The 24,027-nt window shown below is 47.0% G+C and overlaps 1 protein-coding gene across 2 annotated transcripts in view; it reads left to right on the forward strand.

The window, feature by feature from the left end:
- The window catches only part of BAZ1B (bromodomain adjacent to zinc finger domain 1B), a 129,696-nt gene that overhangs the window by 102,715 nt on the left and 2,954 nt on the right, over positions 1-24,027 (forward strand). The window contains exons 14-19 of one of the 2 annotated variants that reach the window (XM_075013622.1): positions 15,387-15,534; positions 16,460-16,607; positions 17,185-17,253; positions 18,047-18,165; positions 21,609-21,757; positions 23,768-23,871. In XM_075013622.1, coding sequence (XP_074869723.1) covers positions 15,387-15,534; positions 16,460-16,607; positions 17,185-17,253; positions 18,047-18,165; positions 21,609-21,757; positions 23,768-23,871 — 737 coding nt within the window. The remainder of the gene's footprint in view (positions 1-15,386; positions 15,535-16,459; positions 16,608-17,184; positions 17,254-18,046; positions 18,166-21,608; positions 21,758-23,767; positions 23,872-24,027) is intronic. The other variant, XM_075013623.1, reaches the window with a different exon arrangement.

The raw sequence follows: 24,027 nt of genomic DNA on the forward strand, positions 1-24,027 counted from the left end.
GCCACACCAGAAGTAAAAGACAAGTTCTATGATGTGCTTAGCGCTGCTGTAGCAGAAATACCTGCTCGTGAACAACTGTACATCTTGGGTGGCTTCAATGCAAGAGTTGGAGCTGATTGGGCCTCATGGCCTTCCTGCTTAGGACACTTTGGTGTGGGAAAAATGAATGACAGTGGACAGCATCTCCTTGAACTGTGCACGTACCACAATCTGTGCATCACAAACACATTCTTCCGAATGAAGCCACAGCACAGAGTGTCGTGGAGACCCCCACGCTCGAAGCACTGGCATCAACTAGATGTGGTCATCACTAGGCGTAATAACCTCAAAAACGTCCTTCTGACACGCAGCTATCATAGTGCTGACTGTGATACAGATCACTCGCTAGTTTGCCCCAAGCTCAGGCTGAGACCCAAGAAGCTGTACCGCTCTAAACCTGCTGGAAGGCCCCGCATTGATGCTAGAAAGACGGCAAACTCGGAGAAAGCTGAAAAGTTCAGAGAGACCCTCCAGGAAAATCTGCGCAGCGGCCCTGGGGGCACCGATGCGACATCCAAATGGCGACATCTGTGGGATACAGTTTACAACACGGCCTTGTCGGTGTTTGGAAGAAGAGCTAGAAACACGAACGACTGGTTCGAAGCTAACTCTGATGAGATGATTCCAGTCATTGAAAAGAAGCGCGCTGCACTCCTGGAGTACAAACGCTCACCGAGCCAGAGTACCCAGCAAGCGCTTAGAGAGGCCAGAAGAGCAGTACAGCAGACAGCCAGGCGCTGTGCCAACAACCACTGGCTCCAGCTATGCAGCAGCATCCAGACCTGTGCCGACTTTGGTAATCTCAGAGGAATGTACGAGGGTATGAAGAATGCATTAGGACCCACCCAGAACAAGATGGAACCTCTGAAATCCAAATCTGGTGAAGTCATCGCTGACAAAGCCAACAGATGGAGCGCTGGGTCGAGCACTACTCCAAGCTGTACTCACGCGAGAACGTTGTGGTTGACGCAGCCCTCAATGCCGTCGAGCTCCTACCAGTAATGGATGAACTGGATCAAGAACCGACTGTGGATGAACTGAAGAGAGCCATCGACAGCATTGCAGCAGGAAAGGCCCCTGGTCAGGATGGTATACCACCAGAGGTAATCAGATGTGCCGCGGACACACTCCTGGAACCCCTACATGAGCTACTGTGCCTGTGCTGGAAAGAGGGTGAGGTTCCACAGGATATGCGCGATGCTAACATTGTAACGTTGTATAAGAACAAAGGAGACAGAAGCGACTGCAACAACTACCGTGGACTCTCCCTCCTAAGTGTCACTGGTGAACTGTTTGCTCCCATCATCCTTGGCAGACTCCAGAAGATTGCTGAGAGGGTGTACCCCGAATCGCAGTGCGGATTCCGTGCAGAGAGGTCTACCGTTGACATGGTCTTCTCTCTAAGGCAGCTGCAGGAGAAGTGCACGGAGCAGACAGAGTCACTCTACATAGCCTTCATCGACTTGACCAAGGCTTTTGACTTGGTCAGCAGGGATAGTCTGTTCAAACTGCTTCACAAGATCGGCTGTCCTCCACGGTTACTCAAGATGATCCAGTCGTTCCACGAAGACATGAGAGGAACCATCCAATATGACGGCGCATTATCAGATGCTTTCAGAATCGGGAGCGGCGTCAAACAAGGATGCGTGCTTGCTCCGACATTGTTCGGGATCTTCTTTGCACTCCTCCTGAAGCATGCCTTTGGATCTTCAACAGAGGGCATCTTGCTGCACACAAGATCTGATGGGAAACTGTTTAACCTTGCAAGGCTGAAAGCTAAGTCTGAGGTGCGAGAAGTCCTCATCAGAGACATGCTGTTCGCAGACGATGCTGCTGTAGTGTCTCACACAGAAGACCAGCTGCAAAAACTGCTGAATCAGTTCTCCAAAGCGTGCAAGGACTTTGGGCTTACCGTCAGCCTAAAGAAGACGAACGTACTCGGTCAGGATGTTGCTGAATCCCCATCAATCAGCATTGACAACTATACGTTAGAGGTCGTCCATGAGTTCGTGTACCTCGGGTCCACCATCACTGACACCCTGTCGCTGGACACTGAGCTAAATAGCAGGATCGGAAAAGCAGCCACAACTCTGTCCAGACTCAGCAAGAGAGTGTGGAATAACAACAAGCTGTACACTCACACCAAAATGCAAGTCTACAGAGCCTGAATCCTCAGCACCCTCCTTTTATGGCAGCGAGACTTGGACCCTGTATGCCCGCCAGGAAAAGAGGCTGAACGTCTTCCACTTGCGCTGCCTCAGGCGCATCCTTGGAATATCATGGAAGGACAGAGTGACCAACACTGCCGTCCTCGAGCAAGCTGGAATCCCAACCATGCACACCATCGTCAGGCAGCGTCGACTCTGCTGGCTTGGCCACGTCCACAGGATGAATGATGGAAGGATTCCAAAAGACATCCTGTATGGTGAGCTAGCCTCTGGCAAAATACCTCCCGGACACCCCCAGTTGCGCTACAAAGATGTCTGCAAGAGAGACCTCAGAGAGGTAGACATCGAGCTGGACAACTGGGAAGAACTAGCAGACGACCGCAGCAGATGGAGGCAGGGGTTACACAAGGGCCTTCAGAAGGGTGAGATGAAGATCAGACAGCTAGCAGAGAAGAAGCGAGCGCCCAGAAAGCACAATAAGGACTTGCCAGACACCCACTACATCTGCAAGAGATGCAGCAAGGACTGTCACTCTAGTGTGGGTCTTTGTAGTCACAGTAGATGCTGTAAATGAAGTCCTCAATTGAAACTTTAAAGGGCACGATCCATAGTCTATGCAGACTGAAGGATGCCTACTGAGATGTTGCCCCGTGGGTGCTCCAAGTCCCACCCTCTTCCCCTGTACTCGGTGCAGTAGACATAGGAGTCAATGAAGTAAGTGAGGAGAAAGTAGGGGTTCATGGGCTACCCTGATGATGTGAATGATACGTGCTGCTAAGAAGTGCCCCTGTGCTGTCCTGCTAGTTGAGCCCAGCACCTACCATGGAGCACCCGTGGGGGGAACACATCTTGAAGAACCATCATTACTGTATGAAGTGAGTAACTTCTCTTTCTCCATGTTGGCCTTGGTCCCCATACCAGTCTCATGGGCACTCAGGATCTCCACTTAGTTCAGTATATCACCACCCTGCTCCTGAGGTACCTGCTACCTTGGCACTTCTGTGGCCAGTCTCATCTTTTCTTCACAAGGCTTTAGTCGTCTCTGAACACTCAACCTTGTGTCAGACCCTTGCTTTCCCAGGGATGCAGGAGTTCCCCAGTGGCTGTTCCAGTGGCAGCTTTGGTCACCCTGGACATACCACAAGGTGCAGGATGTCATGCCCACTTGCCAGCCTCAATGCTCGGTAACTCATGTGCCTGCAGCCGCTATGTCATCCCCTTCCTGTGGCAGCTTCTTACTCCCTGCCTCCTGAGCAGTCTGGGGACTTGGCTGAAGTGGCAACTCTGTTGGCCTCCTCTAGCTGTTCCCCCGAGGCAGTTCCGGGTACCTCTGTTTCAGGCCCTCCCCGCAGTGGCCTGCCAAGACCTCCTCTACTGAGTGCCTCTCGGCCTCGGCCTCCCTATAGAAGTGGCTCTGGAGGGTCCTTCACAGGTTGCCATGCCCGTTAATAAAACCATCTTGTCCTCTGCCAAAACCATATGGCAGATTCCTGTGTCTATCCTTCCGTCTGCTCGAAGGGTGGAGCATAAATACTTTCTCCCTGTCAAAGTGTGTGAATACCAGTTTGCCCACCCTCCCCCTTGCTCCCTGATGGTGGATTTTATTAGTGAAAAGGACACACAGGACCACCAGGCTCCAGTACCCAAATCTAAGGATGCTTAGCACCCAGATTTGTTGGGTAGGAAAGATTACTCCACTGGGGAGCCTGCTTCTCAGAGTGCCTAACCAACTGGCCATCCTCAGTCGTTATAACTATAACTTGTGGGCTTCCCTTCTAAAGTTCCAGGACTTGCGTTAAGAATCTTGAAATGAATTCACTGCCCTTGTGCAGGACCATAAAGGAGTCTTCCATCTGTGCATCCAAGACTCTCTCTAGAGATGCTGCTGACCAGGTCATTGCTTTGAGGGTTGCCATGTGCCGAGTTGCCTGGTTTCAGCTTTCTGGCCTTGTCCCTGTGGTCCAACAAATTATTCAGGACCCTATACTTTGATGGAGTCAGGATGTTTGCAGAACAGACCAAATCCTGCCTCCCAAGCTTCAAGGATTCCCAGAACACTTTGAAGTCCTTGGGAATGAATACTATGGTAACACATCAGAAGCCTTTTAAGCTGCAGCCCCCCGTGCAGTCCTTCCAACCTAAGAGCTGCTTTGGTTACTTTTGGTGGAAACCTCGCTGTTCCCAACAAAAACCTTCTTGCCGTCTATCTAAGGCTCACAAAGGCCAGTCTGTTTTTCTCAAGGCACAATCAATCATTTTGATGGTGCGCCTAAGGATCCTCCTGTCTGTCCTCAACCAGCTTTCCCAGTTTTTTCTGGCCTGGTCAGCTATTATGTCAGACCATTTGGTCCTCCAGATGGTCACTGTGGGTTATGGCATCCCCTTCTGTTTTCCCTCTCCTTCCTATCCCTCTTCAGAGACCCCTCTCATGAGCAGCTCCACCTCGTGGAGGCTTGGTCACTCCTGGCTGTGGGAGTGGTAGAAGAGATCCCCTCTTAATACAGGGGCCAAGTGTGGTTCTCCTGAAATTTCTAGTCCCAGAGGCACAAGGTGGCCTCTTGCCTATCCTGGACCACACAGAGTTCAACAAGTTTTATTGTCTCCCCCAAACTTTGCATGGTTTTCCTAAGCACCATCATTCCCGCCCTGGATCCAGGAGACTGGTATGCTTCCCTCTATTTAAAGGGTGCTTTATTTCCATGTTGCAATCCAGCCTTCTTACTCTGCGTTACCTTCGATGTACAGTGAGTCACTTGTGCCTTCAATTTACGGCCCTCCCATTTCGAGTCTCCAGGGCCCCTAGGGCGTTTACTAAAGTTAAGACAGTGGTGACAGCCTTCCATCAGCCCAGTGGCACTCAGGTTTACTCCTGCTTTTGATGATAGGCTCCTGCAGGGCAGTTTGTTCTGCCTGGTGGAGGCTCAGGTTGCTTTCACCAGGGAGACCGGTCAGGTTGGGACTTAAGCTCAATCTGGAAAAGTCCTTGATCCCAACTCGGTGCATAGAGTTTATTGGGGCAGTTCTCAATGCCGTCATAACAAGGGTATTTCTTTACGATCACTATTTCCAGGCTCTCGCCCAGCTCCAACACCCCCTATCTGTGTTGCCAGTCCCCCACAGTGCAGACATGTCTGCATGCTGGGGCACACGGTGGCCAGCATGTACATGGTCCCATTTGCCAGACTTTGCCTTCACCCCCTTCAGTTGTGTTGCTCTAACCAGGCCAGTATGGACATGGGTGGCTTGGTGCCACAGCATCTGATGAAGTGAGTCTGTGCTCATTAAAGCTCATGCTCAAAACTTTTCTGTTAGTCTGTAAGGTGCCACAGGACCCTTCGTTGCCGTAACATGTTTCTGACACTCTGCTGGCAGCTACACCCCCGGAACATGCTGGTCAGTGTTGCTTCACATGACCTGCACCCTACCATGTCTCTCCATGTCTCAAGTAACAAGCATATCTGCTTTGGGCTGTGGGGTTCATTTGGGAAAGCTCTCCACTTAGGTGATGTGGTCTAGGGAAGAACTGTTTCCACGTATCAATGTAGGCAAGCTTTGGACAGTTCACCTCACATGCCTCACCTTCCTGCTACAACTCTGCAGCTTCTGCCAGTCCTGCCGCTGATGGTTCTAACAGACAACATGACGCCGGTTTACTACGTCAACCATCAGGGGATGCACATTTTTTGTGCTCTGCTGGGAAGCTGTCTGTTTGACAAGTTTATGGTTTACTCTGTCCACCTGGAGGCATCATGTCTCCTGGGGGTCCAAAACCAGTTGGTGGACTGCCTCCGTTGCCAGCTCTTTACTTACAAATGGTCACTCCATTCTGTTTTTGAAAATGGGGCTTTCCAAAGCTGGACCTCTTTGTGACCTGGGACAACTGCAAATGCACGTGGTTTTGTTCCTTCAGGGGCCTCAGTCTGGGAACTCTGACAGGTGTGTTCCTGGTTTTGTGGCTCTTGGGTCTACTCTGCTTTTCCCCCCTCTTTCCCCTGATCCAGAGGGGCTGGGCGACCGTTATGCTCATAACCCAAGCTTGGGCCTGCCAGCATTCCTACCCCACACCGATGGAGCTCTCGGCACTATCTCTTATTCTGCTTTCCCTGCTTCCAGATCTCCACGGTCATCTCCACTGCCCAGATGTTTGGTCCCTTTACTTTCATGGCATGGCAGCTTTGTGGTTGCATCCTGTCAAGCAGGTGTGATCAGAAGAGATGCGCCATGTCCTCAGTAGCTGAAAGCCATCCACCAGATGATACACCTGGCTAAATGGAAATTCTCCTCCTCCTGGTGTCTTCAGAATGGCCTCACGCTGCTGTTTACTTCTGTCAAAACAAAAAGCAGTCAAGTAGCACTTTAAAGACTAGCAAAAGAGTTTATTAGGTGAGCTTTCGTGGGACAGACCCACTTCTTCAGACCATAGCCAGACCAGAACAGACTCAATATTTAAGGCACAGAGAACAAAAAACAGTAAGCAAGGAGGACAAATCAGAAAAAGATAATCAAGGTGAGCAAATCAGAGAGTGGAAGGGTGGGGGGTGGAAGGTCAAGAATTACTTGGCTCAATCTAATTCTTGACCTTCCACCCCCCACCCTTCCACTCTCTGATTTGCTCACCTTGATTATCTTTTTCTGATTTGTCCTCCTTGCTTACTGTTTTTTGTTCTCTGTGCCTTAAATATTGAGTCTGTTCTGGTCTGGCTATGGTCTGAAGAAGTGGGTCTGTCCCACGAAAGCTCACCTAATAAACTCTTTTGCTAGTCTTTAAAGTGCCACTTGACTGCTTTTTGTTTTGATAGTGTATAGACAAGCACGGCTTCCTCTCGGTTACTGTTTACTTCTGTTTCTTGGATGCTGGACTACACTGCTTTTCCTAAAACAGCAAAGCCTGGCCTCCTCCTTGCTCAAGGTTCTCTTAGCAGCTATCTCAGCCTTCTGTCCTGGGAAAGGCTGCTGTTCAGTGTGCAAGTTCCCTGTTGAGCATTTTCTCAAGGGTTTGGACTGTCTTCGCCCATTGGCATGTAGTTCAGTTCCAGCTTGGGACCTTATCCATGTCTTGTGGATGCTTATGCGTCCTGCCCCCCTTTGAACCTTTGGCCATGTGTCCACTGCTTTACCTTTGCTGGAAAGTAGCCTTCATGGTGGCCAATCCCCTGTACCAGACAGGTGTCTGAGCTCAGAGCCCTCTTGTCTAAGCCCCCATACACTGTTTTCCATAAGGACAAGGTTCAGCTTTAACCTTATCCAGGATTCCTCCCTAACATGGTTTCCAGCTTTCACACTGGATAGGACATTTTCTTTTCTGTTTTCTATCCTAAACCTCATAGCTTTTCCCAAGAGCAGAGACTGCACATTCTAGATGTGAGGCAGGTTGCTTGCCTTTTGCATCAACAGGACTAAGTCCTTCCGCAAATCCTTGCAGCTCCTTGTGGTAATTGTAGAGCATATGAAGGGGTTACCAGTTACGTCGCAGCACTTTTTTTTTCTCCCCGCCCCCGGATTATGTCCTGCATACACACGCTATGAACTTGCCAAAGTTACTCTGCCAGCTATCACGACGCATTCTGCATGGGCTTAGGCTTCTTCAGCTGCATTCCTGGCTTATGTTCTTCTCCAGGAAATCTGCTGTGCTGCAACTTGGTCATCTGTGCATACTTTCACAACTCACTATGGTATTGTCCAGCAATCCAGAGGTGACGTGGCTTTCAGGGCTGCTGTTCTTGAATCAGCCACGTGTAGATTCTGACCTTTCCTGTGGGCAAGGCTTGAGAATCACTTACTTTGAATAGATATGAGCAAGCTCTTGAAGCAGAAACATTGCTTGCCATTGTAACTGTTGTGCTTCCAGATGTGGTGTTCATTATCTGTTTGGTATCCAAACTCGTTCCCCACTGTTGGAGTAGCTGGCAAGAAGGAACTGAAGGGCAGTCAGAGGGGCAGAGTTATATATAAAGTGCTATACTGGGCTCCCCAGCCAACCCAATGGATCACAGCTGTGCATGTGGCACATATACACCTAACTTGAATAGATGAGCGCAACGTGTCAAAGAGCAACAGTTACAAAAGTGAGTGACTGTTTACGGTAACAGAAGCGAAGATGTTATGCAGAAGGCTAAGAAGATCTGGAGAGAAGCTGCAATACCAGACTCTCCCTCCTCGGAGGCAGTGAAGTGCGAGCACTGCAAACATCTGGTCAAAGGAGCTATTCTGGTGTCTTAAAAAGGTCCATTGTGGTGCAAATGTGGAACAGAGGAGCACCGTGTAGTTTCCATACATGGCATTTCATGGGGACAGGTTTCCTTTGGCTGATTTCTTTCAAAAGCACTCCCTATTGGCTAGGTCTGCTCCCATTGGAATCACAAAGGTTTTTGTCCTTGTGAAAGAGCAGGAGCTACTTGATGCTTCATTTTTATGTATTTTGATCTCTTGTCAACATTGCTTATCTGCTTTTACAAAGGAGAGGAAAGCTTTTGTCTGTTATGCTGAAACCGTCAGAGGTGGTAGAGTTGGCTGAGACATGACCAGAGCTGATGGAAACTGAGGTATCCCTCAGCTTTTCTGCAGTTCTCAGTTTTTGTTGTTTACTTTAGAAGAGTCCAATTAATGTGCTGGAGCAGGTTCAGCGGAGGGCAACAAAAATGATTAAGGGGCTGGAGTGTGTGACTTGCAAGGAGAAGCTGAGGGATTTGGGCTTATTTAGTTTACAGAAGAGAAGACTTGAGGGGTGATTTAATAGCAGCCTTCAGCTTACTGAAGGGGAGCTCTAAAAAGGATGGTAAACTGTTCTCAGTGGTGTCACACAACACAGCAAGGAGCAGTGGTCTCAAGTTACATGGGGAGAGGTGTAGGTTGGATGTTAGAAAAACCTACTTTACCAGGAGGGTGGTGAAGTGCTGGAATGTGTTGCCTAGAGTGGTGGTGAATTCTCCATCCCTCAAGGTTTTTAAGTCCCGGCTTGACAAGGTCCTGGCTGGGATGACTTAGTTGGGGTTGGTCCTGCTTGAAGCAGGGGGCTGGACTAGATGACCTCCTGAGGTCCCTTCCAGCCCTATGATTCTAATTCCTGATGAGCACTCCAGTCCTTTTCACAACTGAGCATGATGCACAAAGTGAAGGTCTAGTTATCTTAGAAAACTGACATCAGAAAACATTTTAGAGTGAATAAAACAAGCAGTCAAGTAATACTTTAAAGACTAACAAAATAATTTATTAGGTGAGCTTTCGTGGGACAGACCCACTTCATCAGATCATAGCCATACCAGAACAGACTCAATATTTAAGACCGAGAGAACCAAAAATAGTAATCAAGATGGACAAATCAGAAAAGAAAAATATCAGGGTGAGCAAATCAGAGAGTAGAGGGGCAGAAGGGAGTCGAGAATAGTTCTCTGATGAGCCAGATCCCTTCTGTTCTGGTTTTCGTGTACTTAACAGGGACATTTACAAGAATAAACTCTACTTTGATAACTGGAGAGCTTTTGTCCATGCTAGCATCAATTTAAGAAGATTGGTTTGGAAATGAATATAGTTATAGCAGTACAAAAACTGTGAAGTTAAGCCTTTCCTTCCATACTAGTACTAGAACTGAAGTCTTTCAAAACCGTGTGGCTGTAAGTCAATGTATCTTCCTGAAATGCAACTATTTTTGACCATAGGTGTTCACTGAGCCCTGTAAGAACATCTGATTGTTCTCATCACTCCTTGAAGCACTGTTAAACAGTACTCCCTTTATTGTGGGCATGATCATGGAGTGTACATAGTGTACTACACTCTCACCCAGTATTCCTGCTTAATGTGGTTTCATAATTTCACTTAAACCAAGGGCATCTTTCTGCTGGTTTCTTTCCTAAACCCCTTGCCAAAGACAGGCAAAAGGCCCTCCTTTCACTGGACAGCAGGCATACCCTGGTGTTTTACATTGGCTTCACAAGATCATTTCATAAATCTGTGCAACTCTTTACTCAGTAACAGGGAGAATGAAAGGCTTTTCCTTATCAGCTCAGTGCCTTTCAGCATGGATCTGACCCTACATCAGGGTCTGCTACAACCTAGCCAAAGTCCTGGTGCAGGCAATAACAGCCGATTATAGAATAGCACAGGCTTCTTCTGCGACATTCCTCGTACAGGTTCCTGTCCAGGACAACTGTCAGGAAGCCACATGATTGTTGATCCACCCAGCAGGCACACCACCACACTGCCTTTGGCAGAGTGGTCCTTCAGTCCTGCTCTCTGGATCTTCACCTTGTCATGGTGAGTGGGCTAGTGTGCTCCAATGAACTCGAGCTGTAGGGAGTCTCATACTCTTGACAGGGTTTTCCATGGTGGCAAGGTCAAGGGGGAGGGTCCAAACAAAGAGTGATCCCAAAAGTCCTTAGCAGCAGAACAGGAGGAGGATAGCAAGGGTAATGCCACATCATCTGTGACGATGGATGAAGGCTGATCCCAATCACTGTGGATCTCTTACAGTTAGTCCTGAGACTTCCATCTGTCAAGGATCATGTGGTGGCTGCTCTGCAACAGTGTCCCTATGTTAAAAGGAGTCATGCCCAGGCATCTTCTTCTGCGTACTACTCTTATAAACTTAAGCCCTACGGTGACTGGCGTATGGTGCCGGGGTGGGGAGTCAGGATTGTGAAATCTGGAATTTTTTAGTCATGGACCGGTACGTAGGCAGTGGATATATATATATGAGTCATTCAATTTCAAGGACTGAGGTGGTAGAGTGCTCTGGCTACTGCATCCATGACTGAGCAGCCCTATTTAGGATCTGATCTGATCTGCTCACCCAACTTCGGGAGAGGGCAAGAAAAGGTGCCCTAAATATAGTCCACCTCAGCCCCTATGATTGGATAACTGTATCCAGTGGGTTCACCTCTATGCAGTTGAAATTGAACAATAAGCTTTGGAACATGGAGTATTAGGATTCTAATGGACAGTCCAGACAGTGGGTGACCCGCAAGGTGCACAACAGTTATCACCCATGAGCTGTGACAATTCGACATCAGTATAGCTGCCTTAGCAGAAACACTTAGACCAGAAGGAGTCTAAGCAGCTAAAGAAACGCTTAGACCGGCTAAGAGAAGACAGCTGAGGGTACACTTTTTCTGGAAAGGAACCCCAAAGGAAGAAAAACTAATTAATGGAATAGGATTTGTCATTACAAATGAACTGACAAAGATCCTATCTAAGGTCCCTCTTGGCATCAGTGAGCGTCTTATGACTTTTCACTTCAAGCTTGCCAAAACCCCACAGGCAACTGCCTGTGCTTATGTACCAATTCTAGGTGCCGAAGATGACAAGTTCTACACGCAGTTGGACAAAGTCTTGAAAGACATTCCCAAAGAAAAGATGATTCTCTTGGGTGATTTCAGTGCCAGATTTGGAAACGACTCAAACCTCTGGTGGACTACCATTGGGAAAGGAGTTGGCAACAGCAACTCTAATGGAGTGTGCTCCTCCTTACAAAATGTGCAGAACTCCAGCATGTCATCACAAACACCCTCTTCCACCAGGAAAGCAAATTTAAGACCTCGTGGCAACATCCTTCATTTGAAGCTTTGGCACCTCATAGACTGTCATCGTCCATGCTTGGGATCGGCGTGATGTCCTTGTCACACGTGCAATGACTAGTGCTGATGACTGCTGAACCAATCACCGCTTTATTCATTCCATGATGGCAGTTAGGGTTATCACCGAATGGAGAACTCGGAGGAAATTGTTCCACTGAAAGACCCAATGTATAAGGCTTGAAGGGCCATCTGATGAAGTGACTTCAGATAGAGCGCCAAAGGAAGCTACTGACAGTACACCCTGAAGACGTGGAGGAACATTGGTGTCAATTGAAAAATGCCATCATTGGAGCTTGTGAAGAAACCATTGGCTGCCAGTCCAAGAAGCATCAGGAGTGGTTTGATGAGAATGATGTGGAAATGAATGCCTGATTGTGGCAAAAAGGAAAGCCTTCAGGGACTGGCAAAGTTACAACAGCTGTATAATGGGGAGAGACACTCACGCCAGGGCATAAGTCCAGCATAAAACAAGAACTCTGGGGGAGGAGGGAAAAAAAAACGATGGTGGCCCTGACAAGGTGTGAGAACTCCAGCATCTCTCAGACATCATCAGTGATACAAGAGGTTTCTTCAATGCCACCAAAGCTATTTATGAATCAACAAACCTCGGGAGACCGATTCCATGATCAGAGGCTGGTACCCAACTCTTCAAAGACAATGGGGGCTGGGGGAAAAGGGATAGCTCAGTGGTTTGAGCATTAGCCTGCTAAACCCAGGCCTGTGAGCTCAATCCTTGAAGAGGCCATTTAGGGGTCTGGAGCAAATAGATTTAAAAAAAAAATATCTGTCAGGGTTGGTGCTTGGTACTGCCAAGAGGGCAGGGGACTGGACTTGATGACCTCCTGAGGTCCCTTCCAGCTCTATGAGATCTGTATCTCCATATATTCTGTTCTAAATGAAGCAATTGTTCCTTGCTGGAGGGAGCACTATGAGCTCTTGAGCTGCTTTTCCACCATGGTCCTAGAATTCCTTGACCAAATCCCTCAGCAGCCTCCAAGGGATGGTCTTGCAACACCTCCCACCCTGAGTGAGGTCCAAGCTGCCATCCAAACAATGAAGTGCAACGAGGCAACTGGATTAGATGGCATACCTGCCAAAGTCTTCAAAGACGACAGGTCAGAGCTTCAAAAGCAAGTCCACCTCCTGGTTTCTCAAGATCTAGGATCAGGAGCAGATGCCACAAGAGTTCAGAGACACACTGATTGATTGTCAGTCTCTTCAAGAAAGGTGACAAGGTGGGCTGGGGAAACCCCAGGACATCTGTGGCAAGACAAATCTCCCTGTATACAGCACAGTGGTTATTCCCGTGCTACCGTACGCATGTGAAACCTGGACAACATAAAGTGTCATTTAAAGGCACTTGAGCAATATCATGAACACTGCCTCAGGACAATCCTAAATTTATTTCTTGGGAGTCTAGGCTCATGAATGCTAGCATCCTGAAAGAGTAGAACATCATCAGTATTGAAGCTATTGTCATTCACCAACAACTTTTTTGGACTTTGTTAGTTTGAATGTCTGATCAGCAGCTCCCAAAACAGATTCTGTTTTGGAGTTGAAGGAAGAATAGAGGAATATTGGGGACTGGAAGAAGCAGTTTAAGGGCATGCTGAAGGAACACATGAAAGAGTGCAACATAGGTGTCAACACTTGGGAGAGTGTTGCCCAGAACCATCACCAGAGGAGAGCAGTAATCTGTGAGGTGGTGACACAATTTGAGCGGTCCTGCCACAGTGCAGACGAGGAGAGGTGGAGGAGGAGAGAAGTGCGGCAAAGACTGCCCTGCCCCCCTCCCCCCCAGCAGCTACCAACACCTACCACTTCTGTGATAAGATCTGCGGCTCCAGAATCCGGCTGAGCAGCTGTCAGCGGACACAAATAGGAGGGTGACATGAAGATGTCCTACTTGTGATTGAGTGACTGCCGAGAGAGAAGGTCCTTCAGTTGGCAACCAGGTGATCTCCAATCTCTCCTGGAGCAACTGCTGGTGAATCACCTGTTGGAATACAGACGAGCAATCACTTGAAGAAAATAATGTTTTTGAGATATGTTGCTCATGTCTGTTCCAGATTCCTCCCACTTCCACTCTATCAGAATAAATTGGGCAAGACAGACCAGAGAGGCTGGGGGGCTGTCAGCTTCCTATGTACAGCATCTTATAGGGGCCATGCCAGGAGCCTCTACAGCTGACCTGAGGGGTACTGATGAGGGAAAAATTCTCCAGTGATTGTGCATGTGGCTCATGCACACACCTATGGAGTAGGCAGGAGCAACACATCTCAAAGAAAATTGAGAGGTAACCATTTTTTTCATGCTGTGCTGGCTGGTTATGGTGAAACAATAACATGAATTCCCCAGGAGAATGGTATTGCAGAAATGCCAAAGCCTCATACCACTTGGGAAATGGTGGCAAAAATCTTACAAATTCCACAGAATTGAGTAAAAAAATCTAAGCAGAATCTGTTCTACGAAAAGGAAAGAATGCCTTGCAATCCCCATAATTTTCTGGGCAATTTTCCATAGGCCCTGAGGATGTCTCCTGCTGTAAGTACACACCGACAAGCAACAGTGAGGACATGAGGGTGTTAGAAAAGTTTGGGCTTTTTCAGACATTGAGTACACTCTGTACTTCATTGAAATCAGTGGGAGAGAAATGTGCAACTCTGCCAAAAAAAAAAAAAAAAAAAAAAAAAAAATCCTGGGTTTTGTTTGGCTCACAAATTGCTGTCGGCTGCAAAGTTTAGTCTTCTCTTTCTTCTCTTCCCCTTACCCCGCTTCACTGTTTTTTTTCCCCCCCGCCCCAGGGTAGAACATTTACTGAACTTCTATTATTGTGTCATTGTCAGATCTAGACCAACACCTCATCATTGTAAAGCAGAAGATTAGACTTCTGGCTGCACGTGCAGTGACCGTGGATTGTTTCTATGTTCTAGTGCTTTTCTGACTTCAACTTTGCTGGAGCCTGCATGTAGAATTTTAAAAACAGTCATGTTGGTGCAAATTACAGCTTTTAATACTGTTGTCTAATTTGCACCTAGTGAGAGGACCTCAGACGTGCTGAAGTTATCACAGCTCAGTGAAAATAACTGTTCTTGCATTTGAAGCTCAGGGTGTTTTGCCTGTCAAAGCAAACTGTGGCTGGTACCATTGTCAGATAAACAGTTTTGAGGGCTTTTAATGGGTATCTCCAACAGATTTGAATGGCTCATCAGATGTCCGCTAGAGGGCAGCACAGGCTGTTCTCAGCAGTCATGGCCTGAACAATACCTGTCAAATGTCTTTTAACATTCATCCTACTTTTAAGGAGTCTAAAATTCTGTTTTTCTTTGACTGAGTATCTGGGTTAGACTTTCAAAGTAAAGAGTACAGTTCAGTTGTGTAGATGGTTTTGGCCTAGTCACGAAGCACAAAAAAACTATGTAGTGTTATAAACAAGATGTGTGGTCCAATGAGGCTGGTTAGAGGGTAAATGTCAAATAGGACCAGAAGGCTGTGTAGAAGGTAAAAAATACAATAGCTGAAGGCTGACAAGGGTCTCAAGTAAGAAATGTAAAAAGTCTTCAAGTTCGTCATGAGCTATGTTTTGGTATAAACTGAGTTCTGTCTGCAGGTTGCTTCAGCAGTGGAAAAATGGAAGACAGCAATCCGCGAGGCCCAGACCTTCTCGCGTATGCATGTGCTGCTTGGGATGTTGGATGCCTGTATCAAGTGGGATATGTCTGCAGAGAATGCCAGATGCAAAGTGTGTCGCAAGAAAGGTATGGATTCCAGCCTCAACCTCACTTAATAGTGGGCAACACTGATGCCTGCTTTATGCTCTACCTAGGCAGCAAGCTCCTATAGTGAGTCCCTGCATCCTGCTTCTGGCTGAGCTTTTGTTCTGAACATCAGGAGTCACTCATACAGAAGCATAAACACTAATATCACAGGAGCTCGTGGAGTGTAACTCAATTTAAATGTCTTGATATTAAACTTATAAGCTACAAAACAGAGGAGAGTGTTTTCCATCCCCTCTGCCACATGTCAAGATGTTGTCTTCTGAAGTACTTGGTCTTGCACGTCATGAGAGGGTTGTTCCCTGTTTTTGTGAAAGTGCTGAATATTGAGCATCACTTGGATACAAATCCCTGTCATAGGAAAGTCCTTCAGCACAAAAATCCATTCTGGAAAGAGTGATGTCCTCATTTCATATCCAGACTGCATGACTTGAGTCAGCAGAGTCAGCATGGCCGGCCCCTGCGTTGGTGTGGTGGGGCCCAGGAAGCCTTACTAAGCTTCCACCGCAGTCCCATGGCTGAGTGGGAAGACCTGATCTGGTGATTTAGTGGGCCAAATCGAGGTTGTGGGCTGCATCCCATCTTAGGTACAACAGGCTTGATTTGACAGAACTAGAATTTGAGGTGTAGGAAGGAAATGCATGTTGTGAAGTTCTTTTTACTAAGCAGCTGGCTCAAAATGGGTTTTTGCTCAAGTTAGTGAGGAATAAAGTGGCATTGTTCTGCCTGAGGCCATTGCACTATGTTGCCCAAAGCCAGATGCAACAGCTTTAAGGCTTCTGTACTGCTTGAGGGGATTTTGTTGCCCTCCACCTCAGCCTCTTTCTCAATTGTAACTGTAACTGCTTCCCCTCAGGGTGAGCAGGGCTGTGCTACTAGACTTCATGCAAGTTCTCTCTTCTTGTAGGGGAAGATGATAAGCTGATCCTGTGTGATGAGTGTAACAAAGCTTTCCACCTGTTTTGTCTGAGACCAGCACTCTATGAGATACCAGATGGCGAGTGGCAGTGCCCAGCTTGCCAGCCTTCTACTGCTAGGCGCAGCTCCCGGGGAAGGTGAGAACCTTGTTTCTTTTAGTGATTTTACTGGGGTAGGATTCTACTCTGGCTCTGAGAACTAAGGAGTCTTTTACCAAGAGACCAAAGCTTCAGTCCTTAATAAGTAACAGCTTTTAGAAGAGGGAAATACCTAGATTACCTGATGGCACTTGAACAATAGCAGAGCAATCTTTTCAGGCTGCTTTTACATTAGAGCATCTGTGTTGTAATGACCCATGACATTTTCAGGGGATTAAGTAAATAACATCACCGTGGTAGTGGAAAAACTTCTCTGTAGTAAGAAAGGACTGCTGTTAGTGCTGAAACTTGCTTGGTGTATCTTATCTGAGCAGTAAATCTAGCTGCTTGTTCCTAGCACTTCAGTCCTTTCTGACTTACAGTGGACATGAGCTCTCCAAAGTTGACAAAACTGTTCCTGCCCATCCCAGAGAGATAGGGAGAGACAGCCCTTAGTCTGTTACTCAGCAGAGAGCAATGTTGAGCAAAACTGGTTATGTAGTCCATGGTAGGCAGTGAAATTTTATCACTCCCCTTTGAGTTCAAAAGATCTGATACCCACTGTATTCTCTCTCAGACATGACTATGACTTGCATTTTCATGTATGCCAGAGGGATAAGACTACCAACTACCACTTGAAGAACAGGTATCTATCCAGCGTCTCCTCCAGAGCAGTGATATGAATATATTATACTGTCATATGCAGGTGGTATATGAGTCTGAGTATTAATTACTCTCTGGGCACTGTTTAAAAGGAGTTTATCAGGGTGGTTTTGAAATGGCAAGGCTTTAACACAGCTGTTCTAGTCTGAGATCACAGTTGCTTTGATGTATCAGAGTCATCTGCAAGCTGCTTTGCTCTTGGATGTGAGCCATCAGGTGGAGTAACACCTGTCTTATCTATTTACTACTTTATTCTTCCCAGCTGGAGCAGAAGGGGAGAGAATTTTGGCCTTGGAATACCCTGCAGCTCGTAGTGTTGCATGAATTTAATTTTTTTCCACTTAATGAATGATTGAGACTTTATTCATGCAAAGCAGAAAATTCAAAGCTGTAGCTCCACAGCAAGCATCTCTGCCCCTTTGTCCATACATATTGTTTTGTGTTTCCTGTGTTTTGTTATAATTGTTATTCCTGAATAGGTGTATACAAAGGTACTGTTGGAATGAGAACTGTTTCCTGATACCTGTGCATGTGAACTCTCTGTGCTTTGCCTCAGTGCCATCTCAACCATAACTATAATACAATATCCTTGTTGAAAAAGAACAGATTGCTATAGCATGAAGCAATTTGAAGCAAATGTTTGTTTTAGATTTGAGGTGGTCAGCAAGTTAGTATTTGAACAAATATGCAGTGAAACTCCCAGGGTCAAGGCTAACCAGGCTCTGTGCTCGTCTGCTAGTTTATCCAGTGTGTCATCTGTCTAATCATGCCTTTAGAAACTATACTGAAGATTCTGCTGAAGAGGAGGGTGAAGAGGGTGAGGAGGGCCCAGATGAGCAAGATGCTGAGGAGGATGAAGAAGAGGAAGAAGATTATGAGGTTGCTGGATTGAAATGTAAGTCTGGCTACAAGTTATTGTGTGGGCTCAGCTGTAGTCTGCTTCATCTTTGTCATGTATCTTGTCTTCTGAGGAAGTGAATAGATTCTCAGATGGGTGTATAAAGGGGTTCTTTTCAGACAAGGCTGCAGTAGTCATGTGATATATTTGTGGAGAAATGGGAATTGACTGCTTCCATGCCTCTTGCTACTTTGGGACTGAGTCTGTCCTTGCAGCAATTTAAATAGTATGTCAACTCCAAGGAGCAGGAGCACGGTTACATTCCAGTGTGGCTATCCACGCTTCTTGATTCACAGCTGATGCAATAAAAACTGCTGCTAAGCTGTCAGCAGTGGCCCACAGCAGCAAAGAGTTAGCAAGCCACATGATTGATTGATTTTTGTTAATACTTAATTACTTTTCAGCATTTGCTGCGCCTAGGAAGTGGAGTGCTGTCTCTCTCTTCCTTCCCTGCTTCAAAATTGAACTTTCAGTTTTGCATTTCAGATAGTATCTGATTGCAGATGTGGGGTATAATTATAGCCTGTTGCCATGAGGTTCCCTTTGTACATTATTAAAATTCACCTTTACTTGTCACTTCCTGTAGAACAACCAGTGTCTGCTGTCCAGGCTGCAATATGAGTCAGGCCCTCACCCAGCTGAACAGACTTTAACAGAGAAGCTTCTAACAGGGTTCTAGTACCTGTGCTCAGCTCTTTATCTGGCAATTGAGTGACATAAAGCGCCAGGATTGAAAAGGTGTGTAGTATTGTTGTAGCCAGAGATCCGAGATACTAGAGACGAGGTGGGAGAGGAAAGTCTTTTGTTGGACCAGCTTTCATGGGTGGGAAACATGTTGTTGAGGATCTGATACTACTTCACGCCGCAGGTTCAAAATTACATTTCCAGACTAAGCAGAACAAATGTTCTGCTACCCCAAGGCCAGCAGAGTTTCTTGCCTGCCATGCCTCACCCTTCTCATTTGTTTTTGGGGATTTGACAGTGGCCTGGTGGAATAGATCAAGAAGCATGAACTGGAAAGCTCCTTGAAATGTACGTGCACGCCCTTGGATTTCAGCTGAAATGTCATTAATGGGAAAGTTGCAGCTTCGGACTAATTCTTCAGCTAAAGCTGGTGCTGGAAGTTAGTGACTGAGGCTCGGGATTTGTACACATTATCCCAAGAGTCTCCAGCTATGGAATGTACATGAATAGAAGAGACTAGAAAATTAGAATTGGAAGGGACATTGAGAGGTCATCAAGTCCAGTCCCCTGCTCTTTCAGCAGTTCCAAGCATGACCATCCCTCACGAATTTAAAAAAAAATCCTGTTTGCCTTAGACCCCTAAATGGCCTCCTCAGGGTTTGAACTCACCTCCCTGGGTTTAGCAGGCCAGTGCTCAAACCATTGAGCTTCTTCCCCCAGCCCCCTGCTACCAAGCTCCAGCTGTCTGGTTCAGGCCTTATGCATTTTCCCATTTTATTTAATTTCTGGGACATTCCCTGATCTTCTGATATAGGTTGATCTTTGTTCTATGTACTATCCATGGCCATGCTTGAGCTATGTCTGCACTAGAGGATTTTGTCAACAAAACTGGCTTTTTGTCACCAAAGCCCGGGGAGCATCTAGATTGCAAAGGCTTTCTGTTGATGGTAAATGGACAGAACGCAGCACTTTTATCAACAGTCTTATTCCTCTCCCCATGAGGCATAATGCCTCTGACAGAGATCTGTCGACAGAAAGCTGGTCTGGACATTCCGCAGGACCCCCTGTCAACACCTCCGGTACACCAGACGGTCCTGTCTGCTGTGCTTCCAGGTGGCTGTTTTGTTGAGCGAGGGGCCAGGCAGTTTGGCTGCGATCTGTCCACAGAAGTTTTGTCGTAATATATTTTCTGATAAAAAGTCTGTCGACAAATTGCTGTAAGCTAGACATAGCCTTGGAATATGTTCAGCCCCTGCTACATTCCAGTTCTGGGACCAAAGCCAGGGTTTTCAGACAATAGCAAAAGAAGGTTACTGTCACTAAAAATAAAGCATTCAACTGAACCCTCAGCTTTACAGGGCATTAGCATGGAAAGGTCATGGTGGAAAACTTTTGTTTTAGTGTAGAAGTCCCAGTTAATCCTTCTGTAGCATTTATCCTGAGGATAGAATATAGAATGTTGGATTGTCAGACATTTAACACATGCTGCGAACTTGACACACAAGCAGTAGCGACAGTATACAGACATCCCACTGCCCTGACACACGCTGCTCCTGCAGGGGGCCTGACAAGATGATTTATTGGACAGGGCTGGATTAGAGGCCACAAGTGAAGGATTGCCACATGTTGGATATGGCTTTCATATGCATTTATGACCATGTGGAAGACGCTTGCTCAGGAAGAAGAACTAGCATACACCCAGTGCACAGGGGTTGCAGGAGAAATTTAAGACAGGAGACAGTTTGACACCAGGCTTGCATTGTCCTCTATTTAAAATGGTGACAGGCAAGCTGACAAATGAGCAAAAAACGTTTATCTGGGGCATAATGCAGCAGTCCCAGTGTTTAGGAACAAAATTCTATTGTTTACCAATTGCAGCATGTGGATCCCTGCCAGGGTAACTCGACACTCACTGTGCACACAGTTAGCTTTTCAGGGGGACTTAGCAACTGGCTTATCCCATTGTGTGGGTCACTTGTAAATGTCTGTAAAGACACACATTCAGCCATCCACACTCTAGCAGGGAGCAAGTGGGCAACAGGAAACCCAGGGATTCCCACACATTTCTCATCTGAACAGTGAAGGAAGGAGTAAGTTATCTCCACAGCTTAACTCGCTTCCTTCGAGGGATTGGATTATTAGAGTTTCAGCACTAGGAATTTTCTGCTTCAACACTGCCAGCTGAATCTTGCTCATCAAGAGCTCAAAATCCAAATTCCCTTTCAACTAGAGGGCCTGCTGGCTGTGTGTATGGTCACTCATGAGTAGGAGTGACAGCCTTGTCAACTGTGGGTGCTCTTTCTGGAAAGGGGACATTTGCTTCACCTGGAGAAAGAGGTAGGGTTGCTTGGCTTACTTACTGTATACAGAAGTGAGTAAAGATGGGTGAGAAGCAGCACCTGTCCAGCTACCTGAGACAGGAGTGTGAGCTTGCCTGCTTTGGTACAGCTGGGCACAGATGGTGCACTCTCCATTTAAACCTTTCTGTAGCACCAAATTCTTCTTTGAATGGTTGCATTATTGCTATTCCATATGACTGTCTCCACGGAGATGAGGTTCTTGGCTATCCTGCCTGTGATGGAGGCAAGTTCAGTGGTTTGGAGAGGTGACAATACTTGGGTGAGCTTAACACCCGGAGCAGAAGCCTACAGGGTGAAAAAGCTTTTCCACTGTCATCCTCTCTCCTTGGTTTGAGCCTCTCTCAGAATTCTCTCCCAGATGAACTTGTCCTTAAAACTGTGGCTGATTTGTTTCAGTGAGACCCAGGAAGGCAGCCAAGGGCAAGCAGAGCACAGTGATGTACCCTGCCAGGCAAGGTCGGTACCAAGGGAAGAAACAATCGCATGCCACCAGAGGACCCCGGCAGCGGGCCACACCTGTCAATGGAGCAGACGTTGATGAGCTGGTAAGAGCCAAATTGCCTCCAGGAGATTGCTCAGTTTGAGAGTTATAAACTCAACAGGTGCCACTCTTCCTCCTTCCCCTCCCCTTCTCAAAGAAATGTCCTGAATTGTACTGTGAAATCCACACAGCACTGAGGTCAGGCTAACAAAGGCAGTGTATCCTTAAGGGCCCAGCACAAACGGAGCATGGATATGCCAGGAATCTTTCCCCAGCCGCTTTTACACATTGTCCCCCTTGATTAGCAGGCGGCCTGCAGCTTGTTAAAGGGTTTTAAATAGTATCCATATGTCTGTGCAGAGAGGTGGGGGAAGAGAGGGGTCCGGGATGGTGATAGAATCCCAACAATGCTGGACCCTCACTCCCCAGGCTTGGCCGTTTTCTGGCAGTTGTTGTTCGGATGGTCACTCCCCAACCTTCAGGACATAATTTCACTGGTGTAGGTTTCACTTGACATTTAATGAATAAAACTTTTTGTGTTTGAATAGAGCCCATCCTGGGGGTTCACTGGGAAGGGTGGAGTTGGGGTGTGTGGTGACTGTCCTGGGGACGTAGCCATGAGGATTATGTGGAGATATTGTCGTTCTAGCCCAATGGTGTGGTGTTACTAGAGTTTTTCATAGATCTGCTGTACATCTGATGACCAGTGTTAAGCTGGTTGTTATGGAAGAGGAGCTCCACCCTATATCAGCATTTTTTGCTTTTTAGACAGGAGTGTGAGCCTTGGGGCTCAAACACCTGCATTTAAAGTGCCTGGTGTGGGAAAAGAAGTGGCTAAGTAGGTCTGTAGTTGCCTTGTGTAACTTGTACAGTAGGGCTCTTTTTGCTGGTCTTTGTTGCTTGTTGCCTGCTCTCCAAAGCAGGGGAAGTGCATCATAGCCAGCTAGAGGCACCTTTGGGTGAGGAATGGTCTCCTCTAAAAGCATTGGCATCTGGGAATTGTGGGCCTGGATAAAATATTGTTGCCCTGTCTCCAGCCCTCCAGGCTGAGGAAATAAGTCTTGTTAGCTCCCGCCTTCATACCAGAGCAAAGCTGGTTTGTTAAAACATGTACCCTGGGTCCAGGATATTACTGCGGTTCTCTGTGTACCCAGCATATTTGTATGCAGTGACACCTACAGAGCTTAGAGGGATGCCAGCATAGTAGAGGCTGACCTGCTACAAATCCCTAGGCAAATGGCCGACCTCATGCACTGCTTATTTCTTGAGTGCAGCAAAGCTTGAGGCCATCAGCTGCTGTTTGGTATTTAAAATGGCATGGTAACCTCTGCTGCAGGCCTCTTACTACAGCACCACAACTGCTTTCTTCCTGTCCTTTGCCTGTCGCATGCTGTCCGCCCAGGGAGCAAGGAGCGGGGAGGGATTTACACACTCCATTTGTTGTCATTTATTCCTTTGGCCACTTGCTTATACCATGCTGTTTGAACCTCTTTGAAAAAGTTTCCTACCCCTGGTAAAAAGGACCAGGCTGCCTTGTAAACTATTCCTGTCCAAGATTTTGGACACAGTTCTCGTTGTGTAACTCAAGCTTCCATGGCATTTCTTGGCTGCTAGCATCAAAGCTCTCTCAGCGAAGCAGTTTGTTTCGTGATTATTGCAGAGAGGGTGGTGGGGTTTGGGTGCCTCACGTTTTAGTTTTTGCAGCAGTGTCACTTCTCCCCTACCCACTGACATGCCTTTCTGTGGTAGGATTGAAAAGGAAAACTCTGCTGAGATGATATTTTCTTCTGCCTGGGGCTTGTCCACGCAGTGAGTAAGCTACAGTGTGAGTGAATGTATGGTGCACTAGCCTGCCACAGTGTCACAAAGATGACCTGGCTTGTGTACATTAGGTAACGGTTACAGTATGTGATTGTAGGGCCCTCGTGGCTACTTAGTGCACTGTGCGTTCACTCTCAGACTTACTGCTCAGCAAGCCTCAGTGAGGATATGTCCTTAGGAGCTATTTTGGTTACAGTTAAATCACATGCCAGTTCCCCTCCCTTTAATGGTTTGCTCCATTTCCTGTGGCCAGATGCTTCAAACGAAGAAGATTTCACGTCGTCAGAGCCTGGAGCTGCAGAAGTGTGAGGAAATTCTCAATAAACTTATCAAGTACCGCTTCAGCTGGCCCTTCAGGTGACACAGTTAAGGCTTCCTTCCCCATGTGCACTGCCTCCAGTCCCTGCATGTGCAGTGGTAGAGGCTAAATCTTGGGGCTGCATGAAATCATGATTGCAAACTGCTGCTGGCTGCCCAGAAGCCTGGGTGTGTGCCAAGCAGGATGTGTGCAGA

Source organism: Carettochelys insculpta, chromosome 19 (assembly GCF_033958435.1).
Source record: "Carettochelys insculpta isolate YL-2023 chromosome 19, ASM3395843v1, whole genome shotgun sequence".
Classification (NCBI taxonomy): domain Eukaryota; kingdom Metazoa; phylum Chordata; order Testudines; family Carettochelyidae; genus Carettochelys; species Carettochelys insculpta.